This window comes from Ahaetulla prasina, chromosome 5 (assembly GCF_028640845.1).
Source record: "Ahaetulla prasina isolate Xishuangbanna chromosome 5, ASM2864084v1, whole genome shotgun sequence".
NCBI lineage: Eukaryota > Metazoa > Chordata > Lepidosauria > Squamata > Colubridae > Ahaetulla > Ahaetulla prasina.
Genome location: NC_080543.1, coordinates 108,431,775 through 108,444,793, shown reverse-complemented (window position 1 = coordinate 108,444,793; position 13,019 = coordinate 108,431,775). Strand labels below are relative to the sequence as shown.

The 13,019-nt window shown below is 42.6% G+C and overlaps 2 protein-coding genes across 3 annotated transcripts in view; one reads left to right on the top strand and one right to left on the bottom strand.

Moving 5' to 3' along the window:
• The window catches only part of NALCN (sodium leak channel, non-selective), a 463,243-nt gene that overhangs the window by 84,958 nt on the left and 365,266 nt on the right, over positions 1-13,019 (top strand). The window lies entirely within an intron of this gene.
• ITGBL1 (integrin subunit beta like 1) overlaps positions 1-13,019 on the bottom strand; it is a 218,778-nt gene that overhangs the window by 109,957 nt on the left and 95,802 nt on the right. For both annotated transcript variants that reach the window (XM_058184760.1, XM_058184761.1), the window contains exon 6: positions 5,106-5,246. In XM_058184760.1, coding sequence (XP_058040743.1) covers positions 5,106-5,246 — 141 coding nt within the window. The remainder of the gene's footprint in view (positions 1-5,105; positions 5,247-13,019) is intronic.

The following is a 13,019-nucleotide window of genomic DNA, read 5'->3' as shown; positions in this document are numbered from 1 at the left end:
TTCACCTCCATCTCCATAAAGTAGTCTAGAATAGGGGTCTCCAACCTTGGCAACTTTAAGACTTGTGGACTTTGCTGGTTGAGGAATTCTGGGAGTTGAAATCCACAAGTCTTAGACCCCTGGTCTAGAATCTCTGAGCTTCTGCGTAAATTCTGCGTAAATGTTTTTTGAGTCAGTGGATGCAGTGTTGATCTTGTCGATCGAAAGGTCGGCAGCTTGGCGGTTTGAATCCCTAGTGCTGCCATGTAACGGGGTGAGCTCCCGTTACTTGTCCCAGCTTCTGCCAACCTAGCAGTTTCAAAAGCACGTAAAAATGCAAGTAGAAAAAATAGGGACCACCTTTGGTGGGAAGGTAACAGCATTCCGTGCGCCTTTGGCATTGAGTCATGCCGGCCACATGACCACAGAGACGTCTTCGGACAGTGCTGGCTCTTTGGCTTTGAAACGGAGATGAGCACCACCCCCTAGAGTCGGCAACAACTAGCACATATGTGCGAGGGGAACCTTTACCTTTACCTTTACCTTTTCCTGCTTGCTAGTGTTTGTGTGGATTGAATCATATTTGTAACTTCTTTCAATGGCCTTTTATATTTTTTTCTTATGGACCAAGGAGACTTTGGGAGCACAAACATATATTCCCACATCTTTGCACATACCCCAACTTCTCAAACATCCTGTATCTAGAACTTATGTAACTTTTTAAAATCTTATTCCTCTTAGTGCAAACTGTGGTACAGCAGTAGGATAGCAACCAGAAGTCCATCACAGTTCCAATATATGAAACCAAAGATCTGAGATAACCTTTTAAGTGTTTCATATGTAAATAACTCACTATCCAACAGAAGACAATATCTGAAGGCCAGGGTTGAACTGTGGAGTTCTTAGTGTTTTCTGAGTTTGTTTGCTTGCAGATCTTTCATTATCCAGGAATTTCATTGACTAGTGAAAGACCTGCAAATAGCCAAGTTCAGAGACACCAGGAACTCCATAACACATTTGTATTAAAAATCCAGCAAATCAAGGAGAAAGGTTCTGTCTTCCTATTTAAGCTATGGGGATTTAAGACCCCCTTTTTTAAAAAAAAATGGTGGTTACCAGCTGCCCTAAAATTACAATGACACAGTTTAGAGACCTAGCCAAGACTAAGATAGGTAAGAAGAAAGTCATTTGGTGTTCCATAGAGGAGGAGTTTTCAAACTTTTATAGGCCACAGAACATGTTAATGTAAAAAGACCCCAAACCTTGAACCTCCTGATAGAAAATCGGACCTCTAATCAGTGGTGGGATTCAAATAATTTAACAACCGGTTCTCTGCCCTAATGATTTCTTCCAACAACCAGTTCACCAAACTGCTCAGAAAGTTAACAACTGGTTCTCCCAAAGTGGTGCGAACTGGCTGAATCCCACCACTGCCTCTAATATATAAAAAATTATATCCATCTGCATTCAGATGAATTCCCCCCCTTTTTTGGGGGGGTGTCCCTTAATCTCTTATGGAACTCCATCAAATTCTTGTGAAAGAATTCTTTGAAGACTATCTCCATCCTGCTAGCTGTACCGGTAGAGGGCTGATATTCTGAAAGAAATGGAGGGCAAGGTTTTGTATAATTCAAACTTGGAAATTCACTTAAAAACTCCCTGGGAAATTTATGTACTCTGCTTGATTTTCCTGATAGAAAAAAGCATGTAGAAGTAGAAAATAATAGAAGGAAAGAAATGAATCACCTTCTATCACATTCCTAGCATGTGTATAGAATGATACAAATTTACATAACTTTTCTTCATAGGAAATTGGGGAACAAAAAAGTGCAATATAGCTCCCCATCTCTTTTTTCCCCCCTAATCCTTAGAATCTATGAGAGAGAGAAGTTATTAGAAGGAAGTTTATTTCTTCCCAGCTGGAGATTTTGGTAGGATCTCTATAATAATATCTACTATTTAATTCTGGTCTGAAGAAGACTACAATCAGCAATTTGGAACAAAATCAATGGTGGGTTTCAAATTTTTTAACTACCGGTTCTTTGGATGTGGCTTGGTGGGCGTGGCATGGCTTGGTGGGCATGGCTTGGTGGGCGTGGCAGGGGAAGGATGCTGTAAAATCTCCATTCCCTCCCCAATCCAGGCAAAGGATACTGTAAAATCTCTATTCCCTCTCCAATCCAGAGGAAGGATACTGCAAAGTCCCCATTTCCTCCCAATCAGCTGGGACTTGGGAGGCAGAGATTAGATGGGGGAGGGGCCAGTCAGAATTTTTACTACCAGTTCTCCAAACTACTCAAAATTTCTGCTACCGGTTCTCCAGAACTGGTCCGAATCTGCTGAAACCCACCTCTGAGTGAAATGAAATATTGAGAGTATAGGAATCTCCAATGGAAACTCCACCAGGTAAAATTGAACTATAGGGTTTCCAGATTTTCAGTATAAAATTTTTAAATTAACCCCAAGTGTTCATTTAATTCTAGGCAGGGACCTAGATTTACAAGCTGGTTTATTATAATTTCCAAATGGTTAATTTGAATACATTTTTGCAGATTTTATTTCCTCTTTATGTTTTCTTCTTCATAATTGATTCACCAGACAGGCACTGGCTCAGTTTGTTCTAAGCAAAATAATTTCATCTACTTGCTTCCTTCTGATTCGTCAATTGCTCCATTGGTACTTGGCTGGCATGAACGCAATGAATATGGGTTGTTAACGATGTTTAGAGAGCCATTATGGAATACGTAGATGTGATGGATTAGAAACTGAGCACCGCTGAGTCTTAATCTTTTCCTCACTCTGAGTGACTTTGGATCGGTTGCTCTGTCCCAGCTCATCCAGTAGTGGGTTGCTATCGGTTCTCCCCAGTTCTCAAGAATCGGTAGTAAACATTTTGAGTAGTTCGGAGAACCGATAGTAAAAATTCTGCCTGCCCCTGCCCCCAATCTCTTGCTGCCTCCCGACTCCCAGCTGATCGGCTAGAAGGAAAAAATCAAGATTCACTTGTCGAAGAAGAGGGGGAAAAAAACAAGACACCGTCCCTTTAAATTGAGAAGCCAAGAAGCCTCCCAACTGATCGGCTTGCTTCTCAGCCAGGAGATCGCTTGGCAAAGAAGGGTGGGGGGAAACGCTGTTGTTTTAAATTGATAGAGCAGCTAGAAGCTCCTTTCTGGGTCAGCTGAACAACAAATTGGATAAGAGGAGGAATTCTTATATGGTTCAATGTTTTTGAAGTTTTGGGGTTTGTGCAACATGGGCTTTGTGTTTCTAAAATGGTTTGGGCGATTTCCATTGTGAAGTATCCTGTCTTGAATGAGTTTTCTGCCTGCTTGTAAATGGAGCCGAACTTCCGGCTTCCACTTTATATTATCTGTAAGCACCGGTAGCTGTTTTCTGCTTACAAAGTTTCCTTTATGCAGCTGGCATGAATGTTTAATTCCAGGCAGGTTCCTTGCTAGCAGCTTGATTATTCCTTAATTATCTGGGATATTTTATTTGGGAAATGAAGAGGGGGGAGTTTGATTCCTTCCCAGAACAGATTAGTGGGGTGGGGAGGAAATGGGGATTTTGAAGTAACCTTCCCCTGGAGTGGGGAGGGAATGGGGATTTTAGGCTTGCTGTCAAACTTCAGCCATAATACTAATGATTGTTTTGAACAATATGCAGGTTGTATTACATGAATGGCTATTTTATATGTGAAATTATGACTGAAACCTATATAGGTTCACACTGTCAGGAAGTTTGTCCTTAGTTTTAAGTGCTTCTCTCTTCGTTGAGTTTCCATCCATTGCTTCTTTTTTTGCTTTCTGGTGCTTTGGAAAATACTTCCCCCCCTTCTTTCTAGCAGTCCCTTAAAAGACTATCCCACTCTTGGGCAAAGCATGTGAGCCATTTCCTCCTTTCAGTGGTCCATGAAAGTGCATCTATAGCAGAGGTCTCTAACCTTGGCCACTTTAAGACTTTAAGACAGCAAATCTGGCTGAGGAATTCTGGGAGTTGAAGTCCATAAGTCTTAAAGTGGCCAAGTCTGGAGACCCCTGATCTATAGTATGTAGATAATAAAGTTGAAAAAAGGTGAACCACATTTTTGCAGAACTATAGATACATAGAACATTGAGGCTGGGTGTGACAAGGAATGGGAGGGGAGGAGCCAGGCGAGGTACCCCTTGACATGAGAGACATTGAGTTGGACACGCCTACCCAGTCATATGACCATCAAGCCACACCCACTGTCACATGACCATCAAGCCATGCCCACAAAATAAGCCACGCCCACAGAACCGGTAGTAAAAATATTTAGAACCCATCCCTGAGCTCATCCCATCCAATTGGGTTCTTGGGGGGAAAATAGAAGGGACCATTTTATCTGCCACCTTGAGTTATACAAAATAAAGATGGACAATAAAAGTACCCATCTTCACTATTCACTGTCACTGTCACTATTCTGGACATAAAGGAGGAAATGTTGCAAGATACTAGACTTCATGCTTTTATATTTTTTATTAAACACCTCAATGTACTTACATATTTTATTTATTTTTCAAAATAATATAGCTGCCCATCTTAAAAAACTAGGGATTCTGGGCAGCTGTTCAGCACTGAAGCTGTAACTGCTAGATGGTACTAATTTTGGGTTAGTACTTGGATGAGCTTAGTTGTTTTCTTACAGATGTTTCACTCAACATAGACCTAGAACTGATAATATTACTTGTCTGGGTAATGAAAGGCCTGCAAGAAAACAACCAAGCTCAGAGAGCATCAAGGACACCACAGGTCAATTCTGAGCTACAAATATTCTCTTTTATAGGTACTTATCTGACCACTCAGGAGGATATGAATTTGTATGGCAAAATACAGATCCAGCCACCAGATCACTTTCTGGAAATCTTGTGATCACTTTGTTTCCCACACGAAAGGGACAAAGGCAGGAAATGACAGAATGTGGGATCATGTCATCATGCAATCCTATGACTTATGTATTTGTATCTGAAGCCAGGACACACGTTTATAATTGTGGCATAAATAGGATTTTATCAATATATGTTATTATTTGAGCTCTGTATTATTAGAGTTTCCACTGTAAAGCATATTAAATCTTCCATTGAGATCACAATTATTTCCTTTACCTGAACAGAAATCATCTGAATATCGATCGTAGGCTGCCTTGCAATTGCGTTCATCACATTCACAGGTATCTCCATGAATATCTCCCCAATCTCCAGTTGGGTCAACATCATGGCATATGCATTCTCCACATACACAGGTTCCTGAAATAAGAAAAGTTGATATTTAACAGAATCAAAGAAAAACCAACCAATTTTATATTTAAGTGAAATATGACAAGGTTGGGCAATCTTTTCATAGCCAAATGCCATGAAAATAAGTCTTGCATTAGCCACAAGGGCATGTTAGTAATGTAATACTCCAAGGAAGGAGAGATGAAATTTTTTTAAAAAATTCTACGTGTATATATATTTTAGATAGGAAGAATTTAAACCAAATTATTTTGGTTTTAGAACCTTTTGTCCATACATTCACTGAAAATCAGAACTCAAGAAAAACCAGCCATTGGCCTCCACATGTTAACTACCAGTATATTCTGGGAACCTTCAAAAACTGAGAGTCTACGCAATGTTGAGAACTGTTATTCTGATCATGTATAACTATTGACTTAACAGATGTGTTTGAAATGGCTATTTCAAGAGGAAATTTATCATTCCTAAACACATTAACTAGAAGAAATCAACATTTGCATCTGAAAAGGGTGGATGCGGGTGGATTCTAAATCACAATAATTCAGTCTTGATTATCTCTTCGGTATAATTTTATTTATTTTATTTATTTATTTATTTTTGTCAATCATATATAAGATAACAGATAAAAGTATAAGCATGATTATGAATACATGAAATGGATATGAGTAAAAAGGGACATTAGGACAGGGACGGTAGGCACGTTGCTTATGCATGCCCCTTACAGACCTGTTAGGAATGGGGTGAGGTCAACAGTAGACAGTTTAAGCTTAAAGTTTTGGGCATTTGGGGAAGAGGACCCGGAGAGGTTCCGGACGGAGCTTGGGCCATTTCCTGAGGGTCTGGCTCACGGCACGGTTGAGGAACTTGTTGCGGCCTGGGAACGGGCCGCGGCGGGGGCCTTAGACCGTGTCGTGCCTTTGCGGCCTCTGACCCGGCACAGGTCCCAACCGGCTCCTTGGTTCTCCGAGGAGCTGAGGGGGATGAAGCACCGGAGAAGACGCCTAGAGAGTTCCTGGAGGTCTAGCCGTTCGGAGGCTGATATATAATAGGGCTTACCTAGTGGCATTGAGGGAAGTGAGGCGTAGCTACGCCTCCTCCCTCATTGCATCGGCAGATAACCGCCCAGCCGCCCTGTTTCGGGTAACTCGTTCCCTCCTTCACCAGGGGAGCGGGATGACCCGTTGCAGGGACGTGCTGAGGAGTTTAACGGTTATCTATACGATAAAATCGTTCAGCTTCGGGACGGTCTGGACAAAATTGCGGTGACTCAGGTGAGGTGGCTGAGGGTGGTCTTGGTGACATTTTATGGGATGAGTTTGACCCTGTGGCTCCCGAGGACATGGATAGGTTGTTGGGTAGGTTGAATGCCACCACGTGTTTACTGGACCCATGCCCCTCCTGGTTGGTGCTGGCCACTCAGGAGGTGACACGAGGCTGGCTCCAGGCAATTACGAGCGCTTCTTTGGTGGAGGGAGTCTTCCTGGCCGCCTTGAAAGAGGCGGTGGTGAGACCCCTCCTCAAGAAGCCTTCCTGACCCGCTGTTTTAGGTAATTATCGTCGGTCTCCAACCCGCTCGCGAAGGTTGTAGAGAGTATGGTGGCATATCAGTTTCCCTTGCACCTGGATGAAACTGTCTATCTAGACCTGCTCCAGTCCGGTTTCCGCCCGTTACAGCACTGAGACGGCTTTGGTCGCATTGGTGGATGATCTCTGAGGGCCAGGATAGGGTTGTTCCTCTGCCCTGGTCCTATTAGACCTCTCAGCGGCTTTCGATACCATCGACCATGGTATCCTGCTGCGCCGGTTGGGGATTGGGAGTGGAGGCACCGCTTATCGGTGGTTCTCCTCCCATCTCTCCGATCGTCGCAGACGGTGTTGACAGGGGCAGAGGTCGGCCCGAGGCGCCTCACTTGTGGGTGCCGCAGGGTCGATCCTCTCGCCTTCTGTTCAACATCTATATGAAGCCGCTGGGTGAGATCATCAGTGGCTTCGTGTGAGGTACCAGCTGTACGCTGATGACACCCAGCTGTATTTTTTCCACACCGGGCCACCCCAATGAAGCTATCAAGTGCTGTCCCGGTGTTTGGAAGCCGACGGGTCTGGATGGGGAGAAACAGGCTCAAGCTCAATCCTCCAAGACAGAGTGGCTGTGGATGCCGGCATCCCGCACAGTCAGCTGAGTCCACGGCTGACTGTTGGGGCGAGTCATTGGCCCCGATGGAGAGGGTGCGCAACTTGGGCGCCCTCCTGATGAACGGCTGTCTTTGAAGATCATTTGACGGCCGCCTCCAGGAGAGCTTTTACCAGGTTCGCCTGGTGCGCCAGTTGCGCCTTTCTAGACCGGGATGCCCTATGCACGGTCACCACGCCTCGTGACGTCTCGCCTGGATTACTGCAATGTTTCTACATGGGGCTCCCTTGAAGGGCATCCGAGACTGCAGTTAGTTCAGAATGCGGCTGCGCTGGTTATAGAGGGAGCCCTCGTGGCTCTGTGATGACACCTATCCTGCGAGACTGCACTGGCTACCTGTGGCCTTCCGGTGCGCTTCAAGGTTTTGGTAACCACCTTTAAAGCGCCCATGGCATAGGGCCGGGTTATTACGGACCGCCTACTGCTACCGAATACCTCTCACCGACCCGGGCGCGCTCACAGAGAGGGACTCCTCAGGGTGCCGTCAGCTAGGCAGTGTCGTCTGGCGACGCCCAGGGGAAGGGCCTTCTCTGTGGGGGCTCCCACCCTCTGGAACGAACTCCCCCCAGGACTCCGTCAACTTCCGGACCTCCGGACCTTCCGTCGCGAGCTTAAAACACATTTATTCATCTGCGCAGGACTGGACTAGATTTTAAATTTATAGTGGTTTTAATTGGTTTTAATATTTATACTATTTTTAATAATTTGGCTTTTAGAATAAGTTTTTTAATGGTTTTCTTAATTTGTACATATATGTTTTTACTTGCCTGTGAACCGCCCTGAGTCCTTCGGGAGATAGGGCGGTATACAAATATGAATAAATAAATAAATAAATAAATAAGAAACTACAGAGTCAGGTAGTGCATTCCAGACATTGGCCACTCTTGTTACTGAAGTCATATTTTCTGCAGTCAAGTTTGGAGCAGTTTACCTTGAGTTTGTATCTATTATTTGCTCATGTATTGTTGTGGTTGAAGCTGAAGTAGTCATTGACAGGTAGGATATTGTGGTAGATAATTTTATGTACTATGCTTAGGTCAGACTGAAGTCTGCATAGTTCTCAGTTGTCTAAGCCCAAAATTTGGAGTCTGGTGGCATAAGGTATTTTATTGTGAGCAGAGGAATGGAGGACTCTTCTTATGAAATATTTCTGGACTCTCTCGATTGTATTTATGTCCGATATGCAGTGCGGGTTCCAGACAGATGAGCTGTATTCAAGAACTGGTCTAGCAAATGTTTTGTATGTTCTAGTTAGTAGTACAATATTACCAGAGAAGAAGCTATGCAAGATTAGGTTAACAACTCTTAGTGCCTTTTTGGCAATGTTGTTACAGTAGGCTCTGGCACTTAGACCTTTAGAAATGAGTACTCCAAGGTCCTTGACAGAGTGAGGGTCATCTATAAGGTCATGTCCATCTAATTTAATAATAATAATATGTGGGTGTGGCTAGGTTTGCTTTCCTGAGTTCATATTTTCACTTATCCTAGGTACCATAAGTTCCATGGCTCCTTCTAAAGAGCACTACCTTCAGTTCTTTGGGATCTTTCTCCAAAGAACCCTAGAACTACCTGCATCCCAAATGACATTAAATGGACACAACAGCCAAGTTCGTTTGTTATTATTAAACACCCACACTCAATCATTCTTCTATGTGTGCTATGGCTTGGTATCTGCTGTAGGTAGTTTGTTTATCATTCACCATGCTGAGTAAATGCAGTGTGCTGTGATTTTCTCCATACACAAACTTTAAACAAATCCTGGTGACACTCCATAGTTTGTTCCTGCTGGAAGTCCTGGGAACATTGTGTTCACACAGTTTGATAAGCCATTACACAAGCTGGGGACTACTGTGTCCATGCTGTGCAGCTCAGAGAGAGGAGCAATTGGAGATGTGTATTTCCTTATACCTAAGCCACATGGGTTTCTATGTTGTGCAAACAGCCCTGGAGAGTTTTGGGTATGCATACTGAGTCACAGCCACTAACACTCCTCCCATCTGGTCCTCAAACAGCACGTCTTTCTATTCCTGCCATTATCAAAGAAAAGCCTTTTACACAAAATGTTGTTAGCAGAATAACAAAATAAAGAGTTGGAGGGGACGTTGGAGGTTTTCTACTACAACCCCCTCCCAGGCAGGAAACTCTATACCATTTCAGATAAAGGGTTATCCAACCTTTTCTTAACAACCTCCAGTGTTGGAGCACCCACAACCTCTTGAGGCAAGTCATTCCACTGATTAATTGTTCTGTCAGAAAAATTATCTTTAGTTCTAGATTGGTTCTCTCCTTATTTTCCATCCATTGCTTGTTGGTCTACTTTCTGGTGCTTTGAAGAATAGGCTGACCAGCACCTTCTTTGTGGCAGCTCCTTAGATATTGGAACACTGCTATCATGTCACTCCTGGTCCTTTTTTCATTAAACTAGACATCCTAATACCTGCAACCATTCTTCATGCTTTAGCCTCCAATTCTCTTAAGTATCTTTGTAGCTCTTCTCTGCACTCTTTCTAGAGTCTCAACAACTTTTTCATATTGTGATGACCAAAACTGGATGCAATATTCTAAGTGTAGTCTTATCAAGGCATTATAAAATGGCACTAACACATAATGTGATCTTGATTCTATCCCTCTATTAATGCAGTCTAGGACTGTGTTTTTTTGCAGCTGCAGTACACTGCTAGCTCATATTTAAGTGATCATCCACTAGGACTCCAAGATCTGTCTCAAAAATACTAATATTGAGCCAGGTACCACCTATTCTATACTTGTGCATTTGTTTTTTCTTGCCTAAATGTAGAACCTTACTGTTGTCACTAATGAATGAACCTATCTTCTGGAGTTTTGACTATTACTACCAGCTTGGTGATGTCTGCAAATTTGATGAGTTCCCCTTCTATCCCTCATCTAAATCATTGATGAGTACTGGGTCTAAGACAGAGCCTTGGGGTACTCCTCTGCATAGTTCCCTCCATGTAGATGCAGTTCCATTAAGGGTCCACTTTGAGTGTTGTTGGTCAGCCAGTTACAAATTCATCTGGTGATAATGCTGTTTAACCCACATTTTTCTACTCTATTCAATTCTATTCTAAGTTGCAAGCTTCTGTTACAGTTTTCTGTAATACTCTAAACTTACAGGGAGTTTAACTTCTTGGATTAATAAAGCTGGGGAATGAATGGCATGTAAATAGAAGCTCTATTCTATGCTTCTTCCCAGCCATAGGAATTCTCAGTCACTGTGGAAGATTGGGACTTCAGAGGCTTTATATTTTCTGCACTACTGCACTTTTTAATCATCAAACATGCCAGTTAGAATATATTTGCTTTTTCCAACAAAAAATGCTAGAATAGCCTTGTGTCACTCAACCACTTTAACGTATGAGCGCAAAATCCCAATTTAGAAACCTAAGATCTGAGATGCATACTTAATACTAACTGCATGCAAACCAGGAATGTTTAGATCAATTTATGTTTAATTTGACCAGGTATGAATGTTAGTAACTACTACTAAGTTCATGAAAACAAGGGAAGTTGAATATAAGTTGTCAATAATGCATGTATTCATAGTTTTCATTCAGGAGTTTGAGGAAGTACTTCTTCCTCTTGTGTTCACAAAAGTTGTGAGGTTGCTTGAGCCAAGAGATAATAAATAGCTCAAAGTCTCCCACTGAGCTTCACCCAACCTACCCTCATCAAAAAATTCACCATCATCCATAGGGAAGAATGCAGGGATGTCATCATGTGAACAAAATACACACTAATGCCATCCAAAATATAAACATAGGAACAACCAGGATACTGTATATGTCAGATGATTAAATATACACATAAATAATTGCCAGCTGCCATAATTATCCTTGAATCAGTCCATACAGTATCCCTTAAACATTTGACTAGTTGGGTATTTCTTCCAATGATACTAGAACTAGCACTTGATTTATATACTGCTTCATAGAGCTTTACAGCCCTCTCTAAGCCATTTATAGAGTCTGCAAATTTGATGAGTTCCCTTCTATCCTCATCTAAATCATTGATGAGTACTGGGTCTAAGACAGAGCCTTGGGGTACTCCTCTGCATAGTTCCCTCCATGTAGATGCAGTTCCATTAAGGGTCCACTTTGAGTGTTGTTGGTCAGCCAGTTACAAATTCATCTGGTGATAATGCTGTTTAACCCACATTTTTCTACTCTATTCAATTCTATTCTAAGTTGCAAGCTTCTGTTACAGTTTTCTGTAATACTCTAAACTTACAGGGAGTTTAACTTCTTGGATTAATAAAGCTGGGGAATGAATGGCATGTAAATAGAGGCTCTATTCTATGCTTCTTCCCAGCCATAGGAATTCTCAGTCACTGTGGAAGATTGGGACTTCAGAGGCTTTATATTTTCTGCACTACTGCACTTTTTAATCATCAAACATGCCAGTTAGAATATATTTGCTTTTTCCAACAAAAAATGCTAGAATAGCCTTGTGTCACTCAACCACTTTAACGTATGAGCGCAAAATCCCAATTTAGAAACCTAAGATCTGAGATGCATACTTAATACTAACTGCATGCAAACCAGGAATGTTTAGATCAATTTATGTTTAATTTGACCAGGTATGAATGTTAGTAACTACTACTAAGTTCATGAAAACAAGGGAAGTTGAATATAAGTTGTCAATAATGCATGTATTCATAGTTTTCATTCAGGAGTTTGAGGAAGTACTTCTTCCTCTTGTGTTTCCCCACAAAAGTTGTGAGGTTGCTTGAGCCAAGAGATAATAAATAGCTCAAAGTCTCCCACTGAGCTTCACCCAACCTACCCTCATCAAAAAATTCACCATCATCCATAGGGAAGAATGCAGGGATGTCATCATGTGAACAAAATACACACTAATGCCATCCAAAATATAAACATAGGAACAACCAGGATACTGTATATGTCAGATGATTAAATATACACATAAATAATTGCCAGCTGCCATAATTATCCTTGAATCAGTCCATACAGTATCCCTTAAACATTTGACTAGTTGGGTATTTCTTCCAATGATACTAGAACTAGCACTTGGATTTATATACTGCTTCATAGAGCTTTACAGCCCTCTCTAAGCCATTTATAGAGTCAGCATATTGCCCCCAGCAATCTGGGTCTTCATTTTACCCACCTCGGAAGGATGGAAGATTGAGTCAACCTTGAGCCTGGTGAGATTTGATCTGCCAAATTGCTGGCAGCCGGTGATCAGCAGAGGTAGCCTGCAGTACTGCACTCTAACCAGTGGTGGGTTGCTATCGGTTCATCCCAGTTCGGGCGAATCGGTAGCAGTGGTGGCAGGAGGCTCCGCCCACCTGCCCGGACATCATCAAATATGCTCTGCGTGAGTGAATCGGTAGCAGTGGTGGCAGGAGGCTCCGCCCACCTGCCCGGACATCATCAAATATGCTCTGCGTGAGTGAATCGGTAGCAGTGGTGGCAGGAGGCTCCGCCCACCTGCCCACACATCATCAAATATGCTCTGCGTGAGTGAATCGGTAGCAGTGGTGGCAGGAGGCTCCGCCCACCTGCCCGGACATCATCAAATATGCTCTGCGTGAGTGAATCGGTAGCAGTGGT